The 27427-nt window shown below is 40.7% G+C and overlaps 1 protein-coding gene across 1 annotated transcript in view; it reads right to left on the reverse strand.

Annotated features, from left to right (window-relative positions):
• Positions 1–25644, reverse strand: part of LRIG3 (leucine rich repeats and immunoglobulin like domains 3) — a 45120-nt gene extending 19476 nt beyond the window's left edge. The window contains exons 1-3 of the mRNA XM_033118562.1: positions 25131–25644; positions 19229–19300; positions 18949–19023 (exon numbers count right to left, since the gene is read on the reverse strand). Coding sequence (XP_032974453.1) covers positions 18949–19023; positions 19229–19300; positions 25131–25396 — 413 coding nt within the window. The 5' untranslated portion in view covers positions 25397–25644. The remainder of the gene's footprint in view (positions 1–18948; positions 19024–19228; positions 19301–25130) is intronic.
• Positions 25645–27427: the final 1783 nt, after the last annotated feature.

Raw genomic sequence — 27427 nt, forward strand, 5'->3', positions numbered from 1 at the left:
CTTTCACATTATTATAACTCACAGGCCTCTCATTGTCCCAGAAGGTTCCTGAGTTAGGTGCAACTCTTACGCATTTTCACAAAATCCGGTGTTGCGTGCTGATACAGCCCTTATCCCGGAGGTCTTCTCTATCATACTCTGAGCTCCTTCCATGCAGGGGTATGTCTCGACCCCTCTAGCTTGAAATGTGTATGGAATCTAATCATACTGAAAACATATTGGATACCAAGCCCTGTGCTAAGCATTTTTCATACATTTGCCACTTAATTGTAATAACATTTCTCCGATACAAATAGTGTAGCTAATTTTAAAGTGAGGAGACGAGAGCTTTTAATCTAATGAGTCCAAGCACTCCCAAAGCACCTCACAGATTAAGTCTTTATTGGTCCCAAAGCAACCCCTGAGTCCCAAAGCTTGTTCCACAGAATAGTTTCAAAGATATTTTGACAACTAAGTTATGTGGAGATACAATTCCAGAAAGTCCCGCTACTTCCCATCCTTGCCAAGATGTTGTACTCTGGCTCACTGCCATCATCACGCCAATAGTAAGGATGCCCTGGAAATGCCCCCCCCCAATCTGTGTTTGCACCCTAGGTAGGTAAGAGGGCCCCCACCCCGGGGTATGGCATCCATCAGAGCAGAATTCCTGAATATGTGCAAATGTCAGGTGCTTCCCCAAGAAAGAACAGTAAGGGGAGAAAATGGGATGTTAAGTTTTCAACTTAATAACTAATGAAACTTCTCAAACTATTGTTAAAATCCTCTATGTGTTACTTTTAACGGTTGTGGGGGAATGAATGATCTTTTGATCCAAGCCATCAGAGACTCTACCCCATCTTTTCAAGTAATCCTATACAAGGTAAGAAAGTGATGTCTATGGTTAAGAGCTGAACTCTGTGATAATAGTAAGGTGGAAAAATAAAAATGTTTTAGCAGTCCCACACACAAGTCACAAATATCAAGCCCCTCAGATTCCCATAAAGTCTTACAAACTTTGTTTAGAGTCAAGTCAGCCATGACCTCTGATTTTGCCCATTTCCCACATCTGGATGTGCCAGTGTATAAACTCCTTGATCTAGTTGTGAGGTACAGGGTAATGCAAGTGAGACAATTAGTCAATTTCTAGGTCCCGGAGATGAATTCAGTGCAAGAGACAAGCCACAGGGCCGCAGGGCCTTAGGGTCAGGGTGTGTGGGTTAAACAAAACCACGCTTTAGGGGACAAAAATGTTCTCTTAAATACATAACCCAAATGTTTGCATTACCAGGATGTCCTCCCACAAACAGTGGGATAACCCTGAAGTGCCCAAGTGCCCCCCCGCCTCCAACTCCCTCCCCTGTCCTAGCCAGTACCTCCCATTAAATTCTGCATCTGGTTTTGGCCCCCAGGCTGTCTGGGGCTGATTCAGCTACACTTCTATTTAACAACAACAAGAAGAAAATGCTCCGCTTTAGATTTCTGCAATAAATGGAGCAAATTGGTTTTTTGTGGGAGGGAGTGGGAGACCCACAGGTGTCTATCACGTTGGTCAAATAAGGCAACGAGTTAGATAACAGGCCTTACAATCTTTGGTTTATATATTTCGTTTGTTTATAAGGTAATTATGAACAAGGTATTAAAACTGCCAATTACTTGAGTGACGAATAAAATTTTCCTTGCAGTTAAAGTATGCTCCAGCCAAAGCCAGCAATTTCCTGAACTGCACACCTCCTAAATTGCAGTGTGAAAGTGCTCAGTTATAGACGGAGCCTGCACAGTGCTCTCTTTGTCAGCACTGCTTCCTAGCACAAAAATCTCTTATAACTGCCAGGATAACAGTCCCTGTATCACAAAATTTTAACTCTGTCCTAATGGAACTGAATTAAATCCAAATACCAGTTTCATATTAGCTCTCTGACTTAACTGGCAAACGACCATCAGATATGTACCAGTTTAAAACAAAAACAAAAAACAAAATATGCTTTATATCATGAAAGGGTTTAAAAAAGGAGACGACTACAGTAAAAAAAAACAAAACAAAAAAACTACAGTACAAACTCTTTTTAATAGCCTAAAACCCTCAAAATAAACACATTTTATAATAGAGTAGGTCACAAATAACCACTTCTAGGAGACAAAGATTCAATTCAACTCCAGCTTTAATTTTTCTCCAAATATGGATAAATGCCAACATTGATGAACACGTTAAAAGCACTGCAGTTAATATTCTTGGCAGGGAATGTGCAATGCTTTAACAAAAAACAAAACAAACTGTGTGAATACCTTTTTCCATGACTTAATGTGAAAATGCCATCTTTGCATTGTTCAAAAATCACCCTATGGTGCTATAAATATTGGAAGGCATTTCAGTCCTGTGCAAATCCATCTAAGGACCACAGATATTTTGGTCATCCATGTTTGTTGATAGTACAAGGTGTTCCGTGGTTAAATCATTGCTGAGGTCAAATATAATCGGTCCCTTGTGGACACACACAGACCTGGGGGCTTGGTGGGCTGGAATGCAGAGGGTTCCCTCACGCTTCTCAGAGGCCACAGGGAAAACAGGAGTCCCAGATAGTTCAGCCTTGGCTTCTCAGGCCAATAATAATGGCTTCACTTTATTGCTAATTTCACCTTCCTGCCCACTTTGCCAAATACCTTTAAAATGCAGAGGCAAAAGTGACTTACCATTTCGTACAATGATACTTGCTCTGAGTGCTAAGGATCAAACAATGAAGAAGATATAGTCCCTGACTTCACAGAGCTCAAATGCCAGTGAGGAGAACAGGCAGGCAAATGGGAACTGTCACGGGAACGATAAGTGCTATGATGTGGAAAGAGTACAGAGGAAGAAGAAAGGACAGCCTCCTAAAGCGCAGTGGGAGGGGTGCGGGCAGTCAGCAGAACTTCCCACGGCAAGGAGGTGGCTACCATTCCAAGCAGAAGCAAGTGAGAGCAAGGCAAGACTTCTTCCCTTTGAGGAAATGAAAGAAAGCCTTGATGGCTCAGAGTTCCTGAGTGGAGACTGTAGAAAGATGAAGTTCAAGAGTGAGGTGCTGGGAAGAGATAAGAGTAGGTTAAGTGGTACCCTATAAGCCATGTTTGGCATTTGGCCCCTATCTGAAGATGAAGTAGAGGGAGTGGGGGATGGAGGACTTCACACGGTAGGGTGACAATATCAGATGTGCATTTTAGAAAGGCTGCTTTGGCAGCAGTGGGTACAAAGAGTGGGTGGGGGCAGGCAAGCCCAGGTCCACGAGTACCACCTAAGAGATGCAGAGGACAGGCGATGGCATGTTGGGATAAAAGTGACTGTCTGCCTAGACGCCCACTTTGGGGGTGAAGCACCAGTCTTGCTCTGGTTTCCCAGGGCACAGGCTGTGTTTTTCTCCTCCCCTGACATACAAGCTTGTGCTTGAAGCTCTGTGGTCTCTGGCTACAGGGACCCAGTTCAGCACTACTGGAGTCCCCGTTCCTTCTAACTGTTACCGCTGTGTTTTGTATTGCTGATATGAAAGGCCCTTTAAAATGCGGAGAACAGACTACAGTTCCTTCTTGCTCGGGAGCGAGATGCTACTGACCTGAGTAGCCCAGTACTGCCATTTGATTGTGCCTGTATTGACTAGGGAAATGGACAAATGTATTATTCTCATATATAAGAAATGTGCTTGTTTGTTCTAATACTCTGAACACCTGCACTAAATGTAAACCCAGACTAGATTAATAACAGTAAAATATAACTTATGAGGTTAGTGATATGACCAGTTGGTATGACGATGATTGGTTCTACTTTTTGACTCACTGTGATCTCCCGAAAGCCTAAGTTTCAAAAGAACTTCATGCACTCTTAAGTGGATATAAATGGTGTCAGTTTATTTGCAGAGTCTGAAAGGAGAGTCACAGAGTGAAATATTCTTTGTTGGCAAGGAACTAGAATATCAGGTTTTTCACACTGGAATTCCTGAACTAATTAAACTATAGTTTCTTGATGGATAAGAACTATCCGTCAATAGTTTCAATAGGTCTCCTACCTATTACACACGATAACAGGCAGCTTAAAACATTGTAATTGTGATATGTGAAGACGTGCAATCTTAGCTATTTAGAGAAGGTATGGGCATGTGACATATTCCTTTGAGAGAGGGTGTGTGCAGTGAAATTTAATTGGAAACCATTTTTTTATATGTTGCAATACCCTCTTTTCTTAGAATCCATTACTCTAACCACATCCCTTAAGTCCAATTCAGTTATTGCAGCTGACAAATTGCTGAAGCCATGGTCATTCCATACAACCACAGAGCAAGCATATTAGCTGTATTGACTGGGAGGGCCCGCCCGGCCCCAAAGAAATACTGATTTCTATATATAGCTTGTAAGCAATCAGTTTAGCACCATTTATAAAGGAATTACAAGTTGTTAAAGAAAGCACTACATTTTGCAAACACATTAAAGGTCACTTGTATTTCTAACAACAACCCTCTTCCCCAACCCACACCCAAAAAAGCTTCCTTGAAAACTGTCTTGGCTAGAATATTAACTAACTCCATCATATTAGGCTTCTTTTAACAGAGAGATTTGGCAAGCAAAGAACCTCTCCCATGCAGATAAAAATAACCTGTCTCCGCTCATCTTTTTTCTAAAAAGATAATTAAGAAGTTTCATTAAAAGGACACATGTTTAGACTGGTCCACTGGTACTGTGGCATCAAAGAATAAAGCCAATTGAGGCAACTATTGCAAGGAGAAAAGATTCTTGATTAAGAATTAATGATACTAAGCAGCAAATGAGCCACTCTAACGAGGAAAAGAGTCAGTTCTTTCAGCTAAAAACCAGGTCAACATAAAATATAATTATCTTTCGGGTCATGGACATGCTAACGATGGCCACGATGTGTTAATACAAAGGTCCTACAATCATCAGGGCCCTATTTATAAGCCAATTATAACACACACGTTAAAAACGAAAGAAGAAATGAGTCAGAAACCCATTCACACACCACATACCAAACAATCCTTTTGGATCCACAAGCGTAAATTCAATTTAGTCCTTTATGTAAACAGAAATTTAAGAGGAAGTCCCTTAATTTAAGATGCTAAAGAAGATACTTACTGAACAATTATTTTAATCTGAAAAAATTTAGTTATGTACAGTAAATTAACTCTACTGAAATTTAAAAATTCTCTCTGTCTCTGTCTCTCTCTTTTGAGGCAGAGGGTTTCCATGGCCATGTTCACGAGCCAGACCAGTTAAGCTGTGAGTTTGAGTCTTCCCATTAGCTTGTGACTTACTTGTGAATGGAAATAACTTCTAATTCATCTTTGGTTCCTCAGAAATTAGGATTAAATGAATGGGTTCAAGACCCCGAAGTGACTAAACAGTCATGATTAGTCCAGAAACTCTAAATCAAACTTTAGATTGGCTTGTGAGGATTTATCTCAATTGTAGTTCAAGAGGCACATGTACATCAGAAAACATGATCATGCAAGCCAGAAAAAGTAAACATAAAACTGTGATTCTTCTTCTTCCTCTGTACTCCATACACTAATGAACCTGTTACATGTAGGACCTCTCATTTTTTTTTTTTTTTAAGTGGGATCTCTCTGAAGCAGCAATTCCAACTACACTTCCCCAGCAAGATGTTGATTCTGTTCCTGGTTCTGTTTTGATTTACTACACTTTGTGAACATTGATTTTTCTCACGTGTCAAGAAGAGAAAATAGAATGATCTCTTCCAACCCTAAGAAGGTGTGATTCTGGATCTGGACGACAAACACTGACAAACACTGCAAATGACCACACTTGCTACAGAGAGGCTTCACACAATCATGTAAAAATCGCAGCCTCTTAGAGAACCTGGCCTCACTCTGGGGCAGATTTCACCTCTTTCCTCTGTTGGAGTCCCACTACCTGGCTGCCCAGTTCCTCTTCCTTGGTTTACTCCCTCATTTCCCTGGGGCATATCCTCTATTAGCTTTCCAAGAAATCCTAAGTAGAGGTTTTCCTTTTTTTTTTTTTTTTTATGTTTGGAAATGTCTTTATAGGATTGACAGTTTGGGTGTGTACAGAGTTTAGATTAGAAATAATTTTCCTTTAGCGTTTGAAGACACTGTTTTGCTGTATCATGACACTCACAGATGTAAGTCTGAGGAGCCACAGGCCATTCTGATTCTCTACCCCAGTGTTTTCCCAACTTCAGCAGGCATCAGAATTAAGGGGCTTCTTGAAGCACAGACTGTTGAACCCCACCCTCAGGGTTTCTCTTTATGTAGGTCTGGGTGGGGCCTGGGAATCTGCATTTCTACCAGCTTTCCAGGTAATGCTGATGCTCCTAGGAGCAGACTTGGAGAACCACTATCAATCCTTACAACTCACCAGCTTTGTGTTTTACTTTTTTCCTCCTCTCACAGCTTCTCTTTACCCCTGGTATTCTCTGCAGAGTTTTATATATATATATATATATATATGCACACACACATACATACATATATAGACACACACACATACATATATATGACACACACATATATATATATATATACATATATACACATATATGTATATATATGTATATATACACACACACATATAAAATCACTGTTTCCCGGAAAAAAGACCTAGCCGGACCATCAACTCTAATGCATCTTTTGGAGCAAAAATTAATACAAGACCCGGTCTTATTCTACTGTAAATAAAATATTACAGTATACTATACTTATTATAGTAAAATAAGACCGGGTATAATATAATATAATACCAGATCTTATATTAATTTTTGCTCCAAAAGACTCATTAGAGCTGATGGTCCGGCTAGGACTTATTTTCTTGGAAACACAGTATATATTTTCCCCCCATTTGCTGGCACTCAGCAGGGCCTTTCAATCTAGAAATGTGTTTCTCAGTGCTGGGAAATTTTATTCGCTATCTTTGGTAATTTCCTCCCTTCTATTTCCACAGATGTCTCCTTGTGGAATGCCAATTAGATATAAGGTGTTAGACTTCCCACTTGATCTTCCTATTTTCTCATTTTGTCCTCTCCTGTTTTCCATCCCTTTGTCTTTTGCTTCTTTTTGAGGCAGTTTTTTCACTTTCTTCCAACACTTTTATTACCTTTGAACTTCTTCAAAAGTCTGGTGGTCACTGGCTATCCACTCATATTTAATAAAAAGCAGCACTAAAAAGCTTAAGGAGGGCTGTGTGGGGAATGGACCTGTTGACCGGTGAGTCTCATCACAGGTGGCTGAGCAGGGATCTATTTCAGGATGGGATCTCCACATCTTACCACTCAAATCCTCCAATCTCCAGTCTAGTGTCTGGGAAGGCTAACAGGAAAATAAGCTGAGGGAAGGGGTGTCACTCTCAGTACTCCGATTTGACTTAATTTCCCTGATTGCAGAATATGCTGCACTCAATCCCCATCCCTTGCCCCGCTGGGCCTGTGTTCCAAATTCTAGAGATTTGGTTTCAATTGTCCAAAGAGTAAAATTCCGGTCCTCTGCCTGCGGCAGGGGAGGGCAGTCACTGGGCTTTGCGTTTTGGAGGAGGAACATGGAGGTCTGACTGCTTTTTACAAAAGAGTTTTAACCAATCCATTTTTAGTCTTACCCGGCACGCTTACATTTACAGGATTTGAATTCCTGAACTATTCTGAGGTTCTGTAGCAAAAAGAAGTCTGCTTCTTTTGGGGAACCACTCAGTTTCTTTTATGTCAGTCACAATTTGTCAGTTTGCTTGCAAAATTTTTATGGTGTCTTTCATTGGAATTGTCTCTTCTCCTATTCTCTCTGTTCCCGCCTCTTCACTTTCATTTTAAGAGGATTTTAGGGAAGTGCTGAGTGAAATGAATGCATTCAGTCCAGCATGCTTAATAGGAAGTCTTCTATAGAAACCAAATCAATGAATAAAACCAGCTTTTCTCCAAAACCGAAAATAAACCGCAAGACCTTCCCTCAAAAATGTTACTGTAATTTTCACTAAAAAATCATCCACCTTAGATTTCTATAAGATATATTAACAAAACAATTAGTCTATAGAAAGAATTTTAACTTAAGGTGATAGTACTGTGGACTCTGGGAAGATTCATTTGATGTGAACCCTGAGAAGGAATTCATCTGCTGAGACAGCTCAAATTTTATAAATAGTAAGAGTCTAGGGGCCATTTGTTGACAGAGCCCCTCAAGTACTCTGTATACCCAAAAGAACCGAGGACCGAACTCTCAGCTTCCTATACTATGTCCTTATTTACGCCATCTGAGTCAACCACCGAAGGAAAGCCCTGGTCTCGTCTTTCTACCAACAGACTGAGACCTGCCCAGGCCAATCAGAACCGCACAATTTGCATACCTCACTTACATAAAATGGAGCTCATTGAGAACCTGGGCGGGAACTTTGTCTACAAAAGACGGCCTCTTGGTGGAACACTGTTTAAGTTGCCACCTGGATCTGTGTCTCCCTGGGCTGCAGCTCCTTTTTGCTCAAGTAAATGCCTTTTATTCTTTATTACAGTCTAAAATTAATTTTGGTTTACAGTATGAACCAGAAAACATGGCATCAGTCTTTTGAACTAATAAACAGTTACCATACAGAGAATCCTCTATGAACATCGCAAGCTAACATCATTTCATTTTCTGATACTGTTCACAGACCAATCGGCTAGGACCATCACAGACACAGAAGGTCTTAATTTCACTAAGAGTGTAACAGGTCCTTGTAAGACATGGAGAATGTGGTGACAATTATCATGTAGGCAAGTAAGTTCCCATCATCCCTGTCTTCCTTCCCAGCCTGGCATGGGAAGCTGCTGGTGGCTACTGCTGGGTCTGCCTGTGGCCCGGTGCTGTCATCATCTGCATGTACAGGGACAGAGGTGTGAACAGTCAAGTGCAAATGCTGCAGAACTACAAGTATAATTCATCTAATAGATGAATCATGACTGAAAGCCTCTTGATGTGCTGAAATAATGGTTTAAAAGCAACCAGAGAAATTAAACTGGGATAAAACAGTGTATTGAATTTTTAATCAGTCACTTCAAAAGGCCTATGTGAAAGCAATTCTTACGAAAACGACAACAGACTTGAGGGTCTCAGCTGACCACACTCAATATGAGCCAATAGAATATGGTCCTTAAGATGCTAATATAATCTTCAGCTTCATTAATGTCCACTATTCGGGTCAAAGAGGCAGTCCAACCATATACTGTATTGCATCACTGCTCAAATAGCCTGTTCTGGGCACCATACTTGACGCTGTCATGCTGGACGAGGTGTGTGAGGACTGTTAAGAGTCTAGACCTGCACCATCCAGTGCAACAGCTACTGGCCACAGGTGGCTATGTAAGTAGAATCAAAGATTCAATTCCTTAGTAACACTAGCCACATTTCAAGTAGTCAATATCCATGTGTCTAGTGGCCAGCACAGTGGACAGCACCAACACAGGGCATGCCCGTCGCCACAGAGCGCTGCTGACAGCACTGGCCTACGCCCTGTGTCACACAGGAAATGGGAGCCGGACTCAGAGCAAGGAGAAGAGAAGGCTTTAAGAGAACCTCATAGTTTAAGTCTTGTATTAGGATACGGAAAATAAAAGGAAGTTGTTCTCTCCAGCACATAGAACCAAGACAATAGGTAGAAGAAGCCACAGAGGGGCAGAACTCAAGTTCACAAATGAAAAATCCTAGCTGATAGAACTATTCACAGAGGAAAGGCTCCTCCCCACGAAGTGAGCTTTCGTCCCTGGAAGTGCTATAGGGGAGGTTGGATAACCTCTGTTTCAGAGATTTCTCCACAGGGAGAAATGTCCCTTCCAATTCGGAGTTACCAGAATTGCGCGTAGCCGCTCAAAGCTAACAAAAACATGAGTTACGACCAGTTATATAACATAGCAGGGTTTCTAATACCCCTGACCTTTGTCTTGATACTTAAATGGGGATGGTGGTGACGAAGTGTAAGCAAAAAAGACAGGAAGATAAAGAGATAAAGGGATTTATACCACTAATTAACCACTTACCTGATTCTGTAAACATCTATCTTTAAAGAATACTGTCCTTTATTCCTAGGCCAATATCTTGTGCAGGGTTACATGGCTAAGTTCAAAAAGCATCTTATTTTTTTCTAAAGAACTATGCTCGCTTGATTCTACTCCATGTTCGTTTTGTTATAAAAATATTTAAAACTGCTCATGCCTAGTAAAATCGACAATCCAAGAAGGTCTACCTGGTTGATCCTATGCTGCATGGTACTTACAGCTTGAACGTTACCTTAGTATTTCATTTTGTTTTCAACCTCACTCTAGAGACTACTTACTGTATCTACTGGCTCAAGTTTCATGGAGAGGGAGGGAGACAGCCAGGCAGGTGATTTGAAGTGCTAGAAAGGAGGTGCTTATATGTATAATTGCCTTCCCTTTCATGTTTTGAATTTAGTACTTAAGCAACTTGCAGCCATAGAAAGAAAGAAAGAGTGGTACTGGTTAGAGCCCTGCTTCATTGTTTTGGTCTCTCTACCCAACTAGAGTCCTGAGAGATATTGAAATAAAGCAGAGACGGAGGAAAAGTAACTAGTCCAGGATAAACACACATGCTGAGTCTTGCCACCCCACTCACAAAAAGCAACTAGCTATACGAGTAGCTTTATTGTTTTGTCTGTCTTGGCAGCACAAGCCTCATTCAGCTTGGAGAAGTCTCTGAAAGAAGCTGCACTTGATACTTCAAAGCAGCAATCAAAATGGCTAGCATGAAGTTGAGGGAAGGAATGAGAAAATGGTGTAGGTTCAGGATAAACATTGGTAATACAGGAGTTTTTGTGGCACACTACACTGGAAGGTCAAGTTCAAGGAACTGGGGTTCAATTTTATCGGCTCCAAGGCTGAAGAACGTTGCCCAGAGTTACTATGCCACATCTAAAACTGTTATCACCTTGGAAAAACCAACTTTCATTCATGAAAATTGTAAGTGTGAATCAAGAGGCAGGGACAGAAGGGTTAAAACTAAGCAGTTTCCTCTACAATTAACTACATATGTCCATTTGAACAGGGGTGTCCGTTTGGTCACTCATCTAACAAACACGTACTGAGCGTCTACCATTATGCCAGGTTCTGCACTAATGCCAGGGTTACAATAGAGATGACAACAGGCACGACCTCAGCTTTTAGGAAGTTTCATTCTGGTGGGGAAAATGGACATTAAAGAATCACAAATATGCAACTGAGAAATGTGACTGCGTATATGATAATAAAGTGGACACTGTAAATAAAGGAGACATGAAAATATATAAGGGAAACCCAAGTCTGATTTAATGAGAGTTGGGGGCAGGTGAGCATTCTAGGAAGAAGGAAAAGCATGTGTAATGGGCCCAGAGGTAGGGACAAGCTGGCATGTTCCTAGAAGTGAGCAATGAGTCTAGAGGAGGCTCAATGGGCAAAGAAGATTCAGATCATGCAAAGCATTCTACGTTTTGAGAAAGATTTTTCTCTAGCTCTAAGAGCAATGGGAAATTCCTGGAGGCTTTAAAGAGCCAGGACACGATCATGAATTTATATTTCAAATACAGCCATTCTACACTGAGCATTCACAAACCTCGCAAATTTGTATTGTGGGGACTGGTTTCCAAGAAAATGTGAAGATAAATTTAGAGAGTATTTGTCACAAACACAGCTCTATGTACAGTAAACTCTCTTTTATGTGCAAATCACATATAAACATTTTAAAATCCAATAAAATGCAACTTATCGTAGTAAGATGCTTATGTGTTTATTTTGTAGGACTTGAGCTTCATGAGTTTACCTCCATTAAACACAGTAATGTCTGGTTTGTTCGTACGGGTGAAGGTTGTAGCCCCCGAAGGCAACGTCCTTTACATACGAAGACACAGTCCATCATTCATCTACATCAGCAGAGCACACACTTGGGGAAAACATTTTCAGTGACCAAATTCCATGGGTTCATTTATACCCAGATACAGGTAAAGATGGGATATGGTTTATGTCCACTTGATCAGAACAAAGCTCCATGATTCCCAGAAAATTAAGTTCTAATTTTGATTAAAACTGCTTCCCAACTTCTTTAATTAACATATTGACACATAAGTTTTGGTTAAAAAAACCAACAACTAAAACTAAAATCTCTGAGCTTTGCTGCATAGTGACAAAATTACTTACATCATCACCTGATGCATAATGCTTGTCTTCTTTACAGGCATCTTTGAGTTGTGAACTACTAAAATATCAAAGTTTTAAAAGTCATAAATTGAGTTTGATGAATTATTTAAATAAACCCCGTGCAATGCAACCAAGCGACAGTCTCTTAAACCACTGTCTCCCAAACTGATTTTATTAGTCTGATTTTTGGAATGTAATGAGAAATGCATGCCTATGGATAAAATTCCCACTTAACATGGTGCTGGGATCAGTATCTAGATACCAGAACACTGTCGATGAGATTTCTAACCACTAGTTCAAATCTACTCTTTTCATCATCCAGAAGGCAATACTCAAACGTCTCCCACCCCATGGCCAATGTCCTTTTGTGGGAAAGAGATGTGGCCCTAACACAGCAGGGCTCAGAGCACAGAAGAGTTCCAAGGACGGATGGATAACAGACAGGTATTTGGCAAGTCAGAACTGTTAAGTATCAAAGTCACATTATTTATTTGTCTTTATGCAACTTCATTTAGAAAATGAACAGTGTTTAATGACGCCTTGAAAAAAAAGGAGAAAAGCAGATTCTGTGCTTAACTGAAATGCAGTTATTTCATCCCCCTGCTTTAAAGTCTTCAGTGACTCCCAAACCTGTAAAACACCTAAGTGCAACCCTACCAATTTACCCAAGTCTCCTACCTCCTCTGGACCTGTCACCCTCACACTCTACCTTACTGAAACTACAGCTCTGCTCTGCATGGGACAGACCCAAGCATATCTCTACCATCCGGGGCAGCACCCTACTTGGAATATCTCATTACTGTCTGTCTTCCCGTTATTCACTACTCAAAGCCCCTCGAGGGCAAGGCCAAGTCCTATTTTTCTTTGTTCCCTAGCGCTTGGCACATAGTAGGTGTTGCTGTTGGGCACGAAAAATTCAAATTCTGCCTTATCGATACACAAGCCCTCAGGCTAGAAATGTTGTTCAGTTATTAATTATAATTGAATCCTCACCAATTTTTCTGAACTACTTGAAGAGAACAAAAGCTTTCCTGAAAATTCACCCCAAATGTGAAGTTCTTTCTCCCTCCCTCATCTCCTGCTGCCAGGATGCTGTTTCTCACTCCTGCCTTCCTCCGGTGACCCTCCTGTCCAGGAAGCCACGCTGGCCCACTGCCTCAAGTCTCTGCTCTTCTGCCGCGACCAGCAGCTGCTGCTGCTCCCACTTTTCAGAGCCCTTTCATGTACATCATGCCATTTGATCCTTCACCGGAACCAGAAGAGATAGATGGAGACATCTTACACTGTTTTTACAGACAAACAAAGAAGAGTTAATTAACTCTGCCTGAGGTCAGACAGGTCATTAGTGTGAGATAAGACAAAAACCTGTGTGCCCCATGCCCAGCTCAGGTCTCCCTGCACAAGGGTCCACGATCTCTCTCGTTCGCTCAGATATTTAATGAGCATCTCCTACGTGCCAGAGACTAGACTGGGTCTAGTCTGTGCTGAGAGGGTTGAAAGCTCAATTAAGATATGAGTCCTACCCTGGAATGAGATGTGTGACAAATGTCACTGGAGAACTATTCAGACTACACTTGTGGAAGTTTCAAAACTGAAGAAAAAAGGAAAAGTTACCACCCTTCTCAGAATTCTACAATGACTACTATTCACGCCACACAAACTGCCCATACTCTCTACTGCCTACCACCCAGATTGTTCTCTGCAGCACATAAATCACATCAGATCTCATAGGAGAAGGGACCTGACGAAGTAGTTCCTATGTGTGTTGGACACAAGGGTTAAATAATTTGTAATCTGAAGACCAAAGTCATCCTCAGTGGGCCAAGATATTCACTTTGAAAGGGAAATGGGAAAGTGGGTTTTTATTTCCCACACACTTTCATTTCACACATACTCCAGGGCACGTGCTCACAGACTACAGTGGTAAGCTGAATCCTTACACTACTTAAATTATTTCTCTTGTTCTTCTTTTAATAATTATTGCTGTTGTTATAATTTACTATTATTCTTTTTTTTTACTAAGCATGCAGAGTTGAACACAAATTAAGTAAAACATACGCATGCTTTGTCTCCACTGTAAATTTTTAGTCACTGGTATAGACTAAGTTTATAGGAGGAGATTTGTTTGAATTATGCTAACTGCTTAGAATTATGAGGCTGTTCCATAAATATTCCTTAATTCATATACTCATTAAGCACCAACTACATGCCATACACCTGCATTAAGTGCTGGGAAAAACAAGAGTCAGCCACAGAGGCCTCAAATTATAGGAGAGGAGAAAATTAAAACAAAATCATTTCATTACCATGTAACAGTTGGATATACAAGGCAAGATGGCCTGGACAGGGAGGGAAGGGTGAAGGAGATGACCTCCCTGCCACCACCAGGATGCCCCAACGTGACTCCCTCCCCCACCATCAGGCCCCGATTCAAGTGCTGCCTTCCTAGCGAGGCCCTCTATGCATTCCCGTCTAAAACTGTAAACCCCTCTTCCGTCACTCTCGTATACCTCCTTTCTGCTTTATTTTTCTCCCTAGCACTTCTCACCTTCTGACCACTTCTTATTTTACTTTTTGTCTTTCTCCTTCCATGAGAGGGTCACCACGAGGAGGGCAGAGATTTTTATCTGTTTTGGTCACTGTTGAATCTCAGCCCTAAAACAGTACCCAGTAAGATTTGGTAAATACTCAGAAAGAAGTCTTCCCTGGCCACATTCAAGGACAACTGCCAGAGCTCTCTGTCCCTTTGTCCTTTTTCCTTTTCCTTCAGAGCATTTATCAAAAAAAAAAACCCTGACATTTTCCTTTAAAGTTGGTTTACTGATTTTTTTTCTCACCCCTCACTAGAATGGAAGCTTCCTGATAAGAGGGAGTTTGACGGCTTTGTTCACTGCTGTGTTCCCAGCACTTACAACAGAGGCTGGCACTGTTTATTTATTCAATCACTTTTAGTGGCATGAATGATCCTCATCATGATCACAGCTCATATTCCCTGAGCACTGAGCATATGCCAGCTCGTTTTACCTGTATTCTCTCTCCAGATCCTCATAACGACCTTCTGAGGTGGGCAATATTGTTCTTCTTCACACTGATAGATGAGGAAACACAGACGGTAACTTGTCCAGGGTCACAAAGAGAAGAGCCAGCAATTAGTTCTGAGCCATCTGACTTGAGCTTTGGTTTCAGTCCCTGTGGTACTGACGTGACCAGAGCTGCACCACAGAAGAACAGGGCCAGCACCTCTGCCGGCCTAGTGCGGGGGTTGCCTCGTCACAACCCCTCTCGCCACCTCCAAGCCATTCTCCACACTAAAGCCAGAGCAACACTTTCAAACAGCAAATCTGATCACCCTACTCTGCTCGAAATCTCTTCAGGGGATTGCCATTGGCCAAGCACACATTTCTGGGGTCCACCCCGTGAAGGTGATCGATTTTTGTAACAACTTCCCTGAAAGGATACCAATGTCAACTCTGGAAAAATAATGTATTTTGAACGCGGGAGAAATGGTCTTCCTTTGAGATAAGAAATAATGAGAAAAGGTTTATTTGATTATGATAAACTTTACTGGTAATTCAAGAAGTATTTATGCTATTTCTGATTAGAATCAGCAAGGTAGACGTGTTAAAACAAATGTTCTTGGGCCCCACCTAAACCCATTAATTTAGAATCTCTAGGGACAGGGTCAGGAAATCTACATTTTTAACAAGTACTCTAGGTGCCTCTCGGATTCACTGACCTAAACCTTTTTAGCTCTACGACACCAGGCAAGTATCTGTATGTTGGGCCATACTGTATAAACCGTCAATGTCAAGACTGAGACTCAACTAGCTCTAGCCAATGACCACTAAGGCCTCCTTTATTCAAAAATAATGTCATGCAACTCATGAATTCAAACCAGACCCTAATCCAGGTCACAGGTTTCAAAAGTGTCCACTGCTTGAGCAGCTCAGGCCACGTCACAGGAAACTAGAACTATCATATATGCTAAACACAACTCACTTATGCCAGATCAACAGTTTTGCTTCAAAATATTTTCACTCCAAAGACTATTCCATTTCCTCTCCTAAAATATACCATCCTGCTATGACTAGGAAATTGAGAGAATAATGAACAAAAACACAAACTATGTTTTGCCCTTAGCTTACCAGTTGACTTCTGAGCTAGTGCCGTGTGGGGTTCAAAGAAAAGCAAGTCTATTCAGGTTTTTTTATATTCTGAAAAATCCCTAAAAGTGTTAAGAGATGAGCTTTGTTAATGGGGACGATCATCAATGATCATCCAACCATCACCCCAAGACCTGGCATTTTGTCTGGGTTCCTTGACATTGTCAGAACTGGTCCCTAAATAAATTCATCTCCGGACATGGGACGCCATCTCCTGGCCCCTGCAGCTGAGAGAAGAGGAAGGTCTTACCAGGCATAGTCTTCTCTGCATACAGCCCTCTAGCTGGGGGGTTACTGGACAGAGCAGCAATAGTATGGAATACTGATACGAAATCAGTTGGAGCTCAAGACTCTATTTTTCCTTTTTTAAAAATACATTTAAAATTATTTAACTTGAGCAAATTACCCAGACAAATGATTTGTTCCACAAACTGTAAAAAACAACAACAACAACAACAAAAACTTGATAAAGTTAAATACGCCTAAGAACTACTTTGAAACATACAGGATTTAATTGTGGTGCTACAGCAAGTTTCTAATCTGAGCCATATTATGTGGCTTAACCATTTTTTTGAAATTTCAGAAATGTATACATACTGACTTCTAGCTCTGATTGTTTATTTTCAAGTGCTTCTATATAAAAGAAAATATTCCACCCTACGCAAGGCAGAAATTAATAGTGCTTTAGAAACAATGATTGTGTATTGCAATATCCAAAGACGCCTACAGGAGAAAACAAAACATTTGTAGAAAACAGCTAGAGAAATAAATTTTTCAAGATATTTCATAGGTGTGAAAACAATTTTTCATGATCCATATTGAATAACTACCTATATATGTTGCTGTTCACAGATTCTACGTGGTCTATGTAATAAATGGGATCTATCATTATATCGATGGACAAAGCAACCCCTGGTTAGACGTACTATGGCAAATTAAGGGGAAAGAAAGTGAGATTATTCAAATTCAAAAAAGATCATTCAGCACTCACTAAAGTGAAACACAAACAAGAATATGAAAGCGAGTTCAAATTTAGAAGGTTTCTAACTTTCCTTATTTCATTTCGGTCTTCTAATTACAAATTATAGATTTAAAGCATGAAATCACTAGGTTATTTATTTCCAACAGAACTGTCTAATTTCCTTACAAGTTCTTATGCTTTTACCTCTATATACCATGCCAAGGAGATTGTTTTCCCCACCCCACCCAGGTTCTGAAACTCCACTCAATCCCTCTTCGCCATGAAGCATGCAATGACCCCCTCAAGACTCTTGAACATGCTGACAGAACCTGCCAATACACAGGGCAAGGACAGAAGGGGCAAGTGGCATTCTCTGGGATTTCAAAAGGCCCCAATGGTCAAACGAGAGTAGCTAAAGATGTTTAAGTTACCAAAACCAGTGCTTTATTTAGACTCCACAATTTTAAGCAATTGTGAAAGGCAAAGAAAACAGGTATTAATGCTAGCACAAAAATGTTTTTTAAATTCAGTGTTTATTTGTCAAATACCAACTGCTTTTTCTTTCATTCCTTTCTGTTTCTGATCTTTGGAAAAACCACATCAGTATCAAATGTCACTTAGTTCTTACTCAAACAGAGGAAAGGAGACACAGCGGCTGCAGCAGTGACTTAGCTGACCTGGGCCCTGAGTAAAAACAAACCTCTATAAATCACCAGATGTAAGCAATTGGGTAGTGATCACTTTAATTAATTGAACAGCTTTCCTGAAATTTACTGTATAATTTCGACCCTCCCAACACCTTTCCCAGAAGTGCCTAACAATGGTGGTTTTTTCCTTAAGTTGTTTAAAGGAGGAAAACATTTTTAACTTCAGTGGGTTAAACGTATTTTTTAATTATTCAAGATTAAGGTAGTGAATTGCTTAATTTTAAAAATTAAACCATGCACATTCTAAATGCTACCTTTAAATGCTGAAAAGTCAAAATTATTCCAAAACATCTTCAGTGCACGAATATAAACATGTCATCTGCTCTAAACATACAGCAAATTTAACATAATGTTAATTTTATTTGAAAACTCCTTTTGTAAAATAACATGCAGTGGTATTTCTAACTTCAATCACATATTTAACTTTAACCGTATAAAGCTCATCTTTTAATGTGATGTTTCTGAACCCAGATTTCCACTGCAGGCACTGCACTTAAAAGAGGATATTCCAATGCTTTAGTAACAACTCCCATTTCGCCTCACAAAACAACTGCAATCATTCTCCACTAGTAACCATGTAATAATATCTAATCCACAGCTCCCATGCCAACCATTAAGTAATACCTGAGCTCAAGTCCTACTCTACAGAATACAATCAAACACATATCTCCATGGGATGAAGGTGGCTTCTCTGAATCTCAGAGGTCAGTTCAGCAAAGACAGCAAAGTGTAAAATGTGTGTTGTTACAATAATACTTCAAAATTAGGAGAAAGAGGAGGGCTGGAAAACAAGTCAACCAATTTGAAGAACACTTCTCCATTATCTGCTGAGGGAAGTACTCGTATTTTGCTTGTAAGGGCCTCACTCTAGCCCATATGTAACTGCTGCAAACATACATGCAGCAGTTATGATCCCTGCAAACATACATGCGACCCATGATCCCTGCAAACATACATGCGAAATCCCACTAATGTTCATTCACTTACAAGGAGAGAAGTGTAACATTTGCTGAGACTGGTCCTAGATTTGGAATGGTCTCCAATTCATTGTTGTTCAGTTTCCTAAAAATGCCCAAAAAAAGAGGGGGGAGAGAAGCTGATTAGATAATCTGTAATCATAGAGGTGAAAACTTTTTAAAATTATTTGAAGACACCTCCCAAGTTAACAGTTTTAAATAACTTATTGTAATCCAAATGTTCTTTACAATTAAGTAGTGTCCTGGGTATATTTTATTCAAACCTCAAATAGAAAATAACTAAGACTCACACTTCTCGAAGGCTTTGAAGGTGGCTCAGGGAACTTGCCTTGATGAAAGACAATCTGTTGTGACTTAAGTCCCTATGAGAAAACACAAATAAAATTATAAGCAGTTTTTAAAAATCACTAATAGCACTTACTGATGTACAAGGCAGACTGGATCTGTGAAATACCTCTATCAACACTAGTGACAACGTAAGAAATAATTGGTCCATCCTGTCCATAAAACCAGATGGTAACCAAAATGCCCAACTCAAAAATACAAACTCTGAGGACAAAATTAGTTTAGGAGGCTGGCAGATTCGAATGCTTTAAACCCACAAATGTTTTAGGAGATGTTTTTTGGCACAGGGTGAACAGATCTTTTGTGAGCTGGCTGTTTTGCTTCACCTTCCCCATCCCCTACCATCTCCTCACTTCCAACTTGATATGATGAAGTCATGGCTTATGAAAAGTGGCTAATTAGGCAGGTTGCTGAAACTAAAACCTTTCCAGAAACCTTTTTATTATCATAAAATTAAGCATCAGTGTCCTTATTATAGTCAAACAAAATAAAAATTGCTTTTCACACATTTGTTTCTCTGGGTTAAGGCACCAAATTATTTAAAGTGCCATTTTGTGTGTGTGTGTGTGTGTGTGTGTGTGTGTGTGTGAGAGAGAGAGAGAGAGAGAGGGAGAGAGAGACAGAGAGAGAGAGAGAGAAAGAGAGAGAGAGAGAGAGAGAGAGAGAGAGAGAGAGAGAGAGGGAGAGAGAGAGAGAGAGAGAAAGAAGAAAACCAACAGAACCCTATGCTTTCCTATATTCCCCAAATCTCAATATCTGGTAATATAATGTATAATTTAAGCCATATCAAGTACCTACCAAAGTTAAGCGGAGTGTATAGACCCTTGTGATCAGATTTCTTTTCAATCATTGAAATAAATCTGCTTCTTACTCAAAGACTCAACCTCACATAGTAACAATTTCCATAGGATATTATTTAAAAAAAAAAAAAAGGCACAACAAAACTCCTATACATACACAATAATCTCAGCATTTAAGATTGAAACTATGAAACAAAATCTGCCCAATATTTGGTTATAGTCCTTATATTTGTCAACATACTGAATATGTGCCTTCAAAATGGTGTAATGAAAATGAAATGGCTGAACAGCTACTGAAAACCAGGCTAACAACAGTATGGCTTAAAGCTCTCCTACTGAAAGAGGTTAACCATCTCTTACTAAATTAATTCTTTCAGTGTTTAAAAATGAAGATTTTATGTAACCCAAGTTTCAAATAACCACATTTGATTGGCGAAAAGCATGAACCATTTGTTGTATGCATAAGTATGCCCCTCCACCAAAAAAAAAAAAGGCAGAGAAATCACATCCAGAGAGGCGGTGTTACTTAGTGCATATCCATTAGGTAACAATTAGAAATCATAGATCCTTTGAATTTTTGTTTTGAGAATAAACCTGGATCTCTCTCTTTCACCTAAAAAAAAAAAAAAAAAAATCTGCAAAGGTTTTATTTGAAACATGTTTGCCTCAAGACCTACCAGACAGTAACAGACATGAGTAGATTTGTTCTGGTAGAGTTATAACATGAAAAAAATCTGGCACAGTCTTTAAACTATAAAAATCCTGCAATTACAACCACTGCTGTGCATGCTCACCACGCTGGAGCCAGACACTTTCCCTCACAAACCCAGCTCAGGTCCATCTGGAGTTCATCAAGGAAACCGTGAGCCCAACAACTCACGTTAGGATTCAAACAAAACCTGTGTGCTTTTAGCACCACAGACAGTCACACATTTCCCACAGGGTTTAAAAAACAACCAAGGAAAAGAGTCCTTCACCTGGGAGGTAGCCTGAGTCAACAAAAAATCTCACTTGGACTCACTTAACTAAACATTGAACCAGCATAAAACTGCATCCCCTATTGTTTCAAGTTTTAAAAGGAAAGGGAGAACCAAATAGCATTTACACTTAATACTGGAGATTTTCTTTTTAATTAGAAAAACTGAAACCACACTCTTCACTTCATTTTAAGGATTATTTCACAGAGTAATCCTGTGAGAAAAGAGGTCGAGTGCTTAACTTTTTTTCAACCAGTAATGGGATGAGATCTCCAACAAAAGACCTTTAAAAAATCGAGAAACTGCCTTCACAGAACAGTGCACATGCTGAGGACCACTCACTTCTGATTCAGAAGCAGGAGCTGGCAACCTTAACTATTTCAGTTATTGCAACACTTCCATTCCTGAATTTTGTGTACTACTATTAAAACCACATTATATGTGAGAGAAAAAAAAAGTCACCCCTTAAGTGACTTTTACTGCTAAATACTTAAAGCCATGAAAATTTAATGCACCTAAATTTAGACTGAATACAGTTTATGTTTCAGAAATGATTACCTTCCAGTTAAAGGATGTCACATTTTCCTAAATCTTTCTTATATTGTTTTTACGGCTAGACCATTAAACACAAATTCAAGTTGTACAATGTCCATGTTTTCTTAAAACCCATAACATTCAGTAGGGAAAGCAGACTCTTCATTTTTAGAGTTCCATTAATGAACATCTTTCCCAAGAAACCTTTTTTAAAAACTTTTGGTAGTGAGGTTAATGAAAGGGAAAGGTGGTCAGGCAGGGAGGTATTAACTATGTACCCAAACTCAGCTGGCCAAATACTTAAAAATCAAACTCTACATGGTGGAGAGAAGTCGCTCGTCCTGAATATCAGCAAGAGAAGAAACATATATGAAAATAATTAATTTACAACATTTGGTTCCAGCTATCATTTTCTTCCTTTTAGCATTTGGAAGTCTGACTTCCAAGTCAAATTTTAAAATGCAAATCCAGCCCAGCTTCTTAATCAATCCCACTGGGGCCTGCAGAGCTGCTAATTCAGCAGAAATCTGGAAAGCTGAAAAACAAAAAGCCAGGCTGTAGCCGTTTTAAGACACTGATCCAAAGTGACTCATAAATCAGCCAGCTATGTTCAAGTTTTAGTCTGGAAAATATAGAAAAACAGCTGTGAAAACCATATGGACTATTACCCCTACCCCAGCCCCAATTCTGGTACCAACCAAAGAATTTCTAACAGGCGAACACTGAAGAAATCCCATCAGCAGAAAGTACCTTTCATACTTTTTGTGTCTGAGCCCTGCTAAATCAAACATTTCTCTGTGATACAATAAATAATTCTGAAATTCCAGTGAGATTTTAATATTACTTGAATCTCTCATTGTCAATTGCGCAACTTTTCCCTGTGTTGACTAAGTAACATATTCGAAGAAGCACTCCTCTTTAGGTTCAGGACTCCCTGTAAGCACAAACTCTAGGTGTAAACTCAAGTCTGCCTTTCAAGGCAGTTGTAAGCAACCTTCAAATAACTACTGTTTTAAGAGCCACGTCCATTAAAGTATTAGAAGTTACTTTTTTAAAGGTGAACTAACTACAATATTATTGCTCAAACTATTCTATTCAACTTTTCATACGTGGGGTTTCTATGGAAATAAATTACAACTGAATAAAGTGAAAAAATAAATACACACGTATAATAAATAGACAGACTGATTTTTTTAACTTGTAAATTCAACAATTAAAACAAAAGACAGACACTAAATGTTTTCTGAATAGTGCTCTCATAGGCTAGTCCTAAGGCAAATTTTTACTACTTTAATTACATAAGAAAAGGAAGTTAAAATATGGGAAAACAGTATGCATTTTTTTTTTTACTTTTGAACTCTGAAGCAATCTATTTAAAGCTTTTCTCATAATGTAAAATTTAAGAAGCACCTATCTTATGCCTCCTGTCACAAACACCAAGTAACAGAGAAGTTATAGCTCAATTCTTGTGTTTTTCTACTGCTGTCAAAGGTGGAGAGAGAAGACCTCTAGAGCTTTAGGCACAAACAAAAGAAACATTTACAATAAAGAATTCAGACCACATGGTTTGGTGACAACTACAAAGTTGGTTAAAAATCACACAAGTACAAGAATGACAGAGCTGTCCAATGAGTGATCACAGTGGGGCTTCTGACAACAGACCTAATGCTTATTTATACAAGTGGAACTTATTTTCACATACATTTAAGGAATGTGGACTTGTATTGAGACAATTTACTGCTGGCGGAAATGTAATTAAAGATTGTGCTAACCAAATAAACTGTAATTTGTTTTTAGTGTGCCACCAATTTATCTGCAAAACAAAATCCTAATTAGGTCAGCTACTTTTAAGACAACGTTTAAATAGGTATCAAACCCCTTTTGGTTTAACTCAACTTCTAGTCAAAAGCACTACAGTTATGTTTTTTAAAGACATCCAAATTCACAAAATACTATATATCGCACGATCCAAGAGGCCACTTGATATTGAGAAACTGTTGAAGATAGGTTACATTTGTGAATGCTCCAAGCCTTTCTAAACACACCTCAGGAATCACTACTGTCTTCATTTTCTTTTTCTCATCCCTCTATTATTCATAGGTGTTCAGCCCCAGTCATTCAAATGTTCAGTTCCATATGTCATCAATAGAGCCATTCACATTTCATGAATAAGGCAGCATGACCTCCACAAGGGGCAATTGAACAGAATTAGCCACAACTAATTGAAAGTCTTCCTGCTTTAGGTTAAAGCCCTTATCTCCTACTTCAATTGTAATAAAAAACTACCAAATAAAACAGCCCGTGATACGAGATTAAATATCAATCTAAAACTCTCCAATCTACTCTTTTACTAAACCAAGGTTTATTAACACACACAAAGAACAGGCTTTTGATGGTCAACAATTCTACAGTTCACAAATAAAAATGCTGATTAGCACAATGATTTAAAAACACAATTTCTTTCTATCACTCTTATTAGGACATTAGGATAGTCTACTAGGAATTGTTTAAAAACTTTCATTGCAGTTCTGCTAGGCCCACACCTAAGGACTAAAGATGGATTGCACTTTTATTTCTTTTAAGAAAGAAAGAAACAAAGAACCACAATTTCAACTGTTTACATATTACACGAGTCCTCCAATTTTAACAAAACTAAGGCTGGGGAAGAATAAGGAAATGGCATTTGCAAAGAATCAGCCTTTCCAACTCAACTAAGCTTTCTTCCCTGTTCTTGTGTGCAGTTGGCAGTGATTTCTGGTTTTCGGAATTCACAGTCAGCAGCCTCAAACTTCCATAACAGTACCCAGCAATGTCTCCTAAACTGTCTGGGCGTTGAGAAGCTACAGAAATCACGCCCTTGGTTCTGAAAACTAGTTCCTTCCTTTCCACATCTATTGATCAGTCTTGCCAACTTCTTACCGGAACGAGGATGTGCTAGGATGTGGTCGAGGAGGGGGATTTATGGAGTTTCCTAAAGTGAAATTAAGCACAGGGGAAAGAATAACAAAAGAATGTCTACCATAGCTTGCTTGGACAGTGCCCGAACTCTGTTGAGGGGGCTTCCCGAATGAAAGAAGCGCATAAAAAGACTGGTTTGGAACAGGAAAAAGGCCCGAAGCAGTTAGAAACTCAGTGGAGCCACAGGATCATACACGCAGAGGGAGAACTGCGAACTCCGGTAGTCCGCAGGTTGCTTGCTACCTCTCCAGGCCAGGCAGGGGCGCGCATTTGAGCCCCCTAGGAAAGCTCCGGGCGCAGAACGGAGACTTTACCTGCTGGAGTTGTCAGCGCTTCCCTCCTGTCCCCCATCTGCGGCCAGGCTGGGCGCACCAAGAACCCACCTGAACGACCTGCAAGGCACTGGGGAAAGGAGACCGAGGTGACGACGGCTCCTTTTCCATCCCCACCGCGCGCCGATCGAGGCCTGGGCCAGGAGAAGCTGCCTTGGAAAAAGCTGCTGCGCGCCCAGCGCCCGGGCCCCTGGCCGGCTCTCCAGAATCGCGCGCGGCCCCTAGACCCACGGGACGAATACTTACAGCCGAGCGACCCAGGGTGGGAGCGGCTCGGGAAGGCGCACCAGCCGCTGGCGACTGCAGTCCAGCAGCTCCCCGAGGCAGCGGCAGGGAGCGGGACACAGGCGCTCAGCTGTGACCCCGCGGCGGCTACCCTCGACTGGGCCCGCGCGCCCCAGCACCGCGCACAGCAGCAACCCTAGCGCCGCCGCGGGCGCGCGGAGATTCGGCGCGCCCATTGCGGTCCTGCGGCCTCCCGCTCGGCCTCGCGCTCCGCAGCCGGCGCGCATTCGGAGCCCCGCACAAACTCCCAGCCTGGAGTGGACGTCCGCGCTCCGGGCCGCGTGTGCGCGCCCTCCTCTCGCGCGCCCAGGGAAACTCCTTTCTTTTACTCCCCGGAACGAAGCCCTTTCATGCCCCGGGGCGGCGTGAGGGAAACAAACAAACAAAAAAACGGCCAACTGCAGCAGAGTTGCAGTACGAGCTGCGTCGGCGCGCCGAAACCCCTTCTTGCCCGTAAAAGAAACTTTTTCTCCGCCTCCCTGCAGCGGAGCGCCAGGTCCCGGCTCCGCGGAGTTGGGGGGCGGGGCGTGCAGTGGCCGGCGCGCGCCCATAGGCTACAGGTCCCGGTCGCCCGTGGCCACGTGACAATAACAAGGCTTCAGCCCCCGGCGGGAGCACCGGAGAAAGTGGAGCTGAGATTGTAGGAAATTCGGAGTTACATTTTCCAGCCTCTCGGTCCAGAAGTCTCCAGTACATGCTCCAGTCCTGGGAAGCATATATTACATGGAGTTGAAGAGGAAAAGGGAGTGAGCGAACAAGTGGGGAAATGTTAGGGCAGCTCTCGGAGTTGGAAGTATTTAGGGGAACTTCAGGAGAGCCAAGTTAAGTTAGCTGTTATCAAGAAACCTTTCAATTCCAAATTTTAAAAATTTATAAATTTTCTTATCCACAGATGAAACTGGTTTCAATGAAAGTACAATTTTTTTTTAAATATTAATACTGGTCGGTTTTTCCCCATAGGTTCGCTCCAAAAATAAGAATAATAAAATGTAAAAGTCATGATATTGGAAATGGTATATTGAGTTACAAATAACCAGCTGTAGAGCACTGGATTGATCTGGGGGGAATTATGGGAAATAATTTAACAAACCGCGATGGCAATCAGATTGCATGCAATAGCAAGAAATAATAAGTCTCAGTAATATTTCAAAGCAAAATGAAAACTAGGACATTGGAGGAAAAAATTAATATATGTACAATGGTCCACCTTTGCTTTGATGACAAATCAAAGGACTGATGACAAATCCTGATTGAGAATGCTACCAGCCTAGAAATACTTGCCCGCTTCCTCAGCCTGGGGTGGATTCAGCATACAGGACTTCCCAGTGAAGTCTGTCTTAACTTACTCTTGCAGGTGATTGGGGCCTCAGAATATTGGAACTGATGGAGACCTCAGAGATCACTTGGGAATGCCTTCCCCCTCTATGGGTGGGGCTCAAACTAGACTCCTCTAGGTCAGGAAATAGAACCAGAGAAGGCAACTAACCTGTTTGTGGCAAAAACTGGAAGGTTTTTTTAAACTTCCACTTCTGCATTCCGAGTTTCTTGCATGCTCTCTGCCAAAGCATCCCTTGGGGCTGCCTAAACTGTTCATTATTGAGGAGTACAGATAGCTTGTAGAGTTGAGACTTTAACTCCAACTCTAATGCCCATTGATTTCCACTGTAACAAATCACCTGTATAAGCACTCCCATTTGTGGGGGACAGAAAAGAATCACTTTGAAGTTGAGACACACTACTTCACATATGATCAACCCATCCTCTTCTTTCCAGCTTTCATTAGCATCAACTCCATCACCTTTTTTGACGATGTACATTTAGAAAATATTTATAATGATGGCACCTTGGTTTTGAATAATCATTTTGCCTTCTTGGGCGTGGTCAAGACACACCACACTTATGCTATGGATTTTCCAGATCAGTCTCTCCCATCTGTTTCAAATAAGGGAAATCAGCCTCAGTGCATTGGAGTTTTTAAAAAGAAGAAATATGCCATTATATACATGCCATGATGTATAAGCATCATGGCATGAGTATGGTGGCTTGCTGATTGACACATCACCTGCATGGCAGAGATAGAAATAGATAGATTACCATTTTGGGGAGGCTTGGCTCATTTTCTTCCCCCATTCTACACTTTTCTTATATTATTTCACCTTCTGTGAGTTCCATTTATATACCCACATGCTGGTATTTACCACATCCATATTTCTAGCCCAGATCGTTCTCCTAACTCTAGACCTATATATTCAACCATC

This window comes from Rhinolophus ferrumequinum, chromosome 10 (assembly GCF_004115265.2).
Source record: "Rhinolophus ferrumequinum isolate MPI-CBG mRhiFer1 chromosome 10, mRhiFer1_v1.p, whole genome shotgun sequence".
Classification (NCBI taxonomy): domain Eukaryota; kingdom Metazoa; phylum Chordata; class Mammalia; order Chiroptera; family Rhinolophidae; genus Rhinolophus; species Rhinolophus ferrumequinum.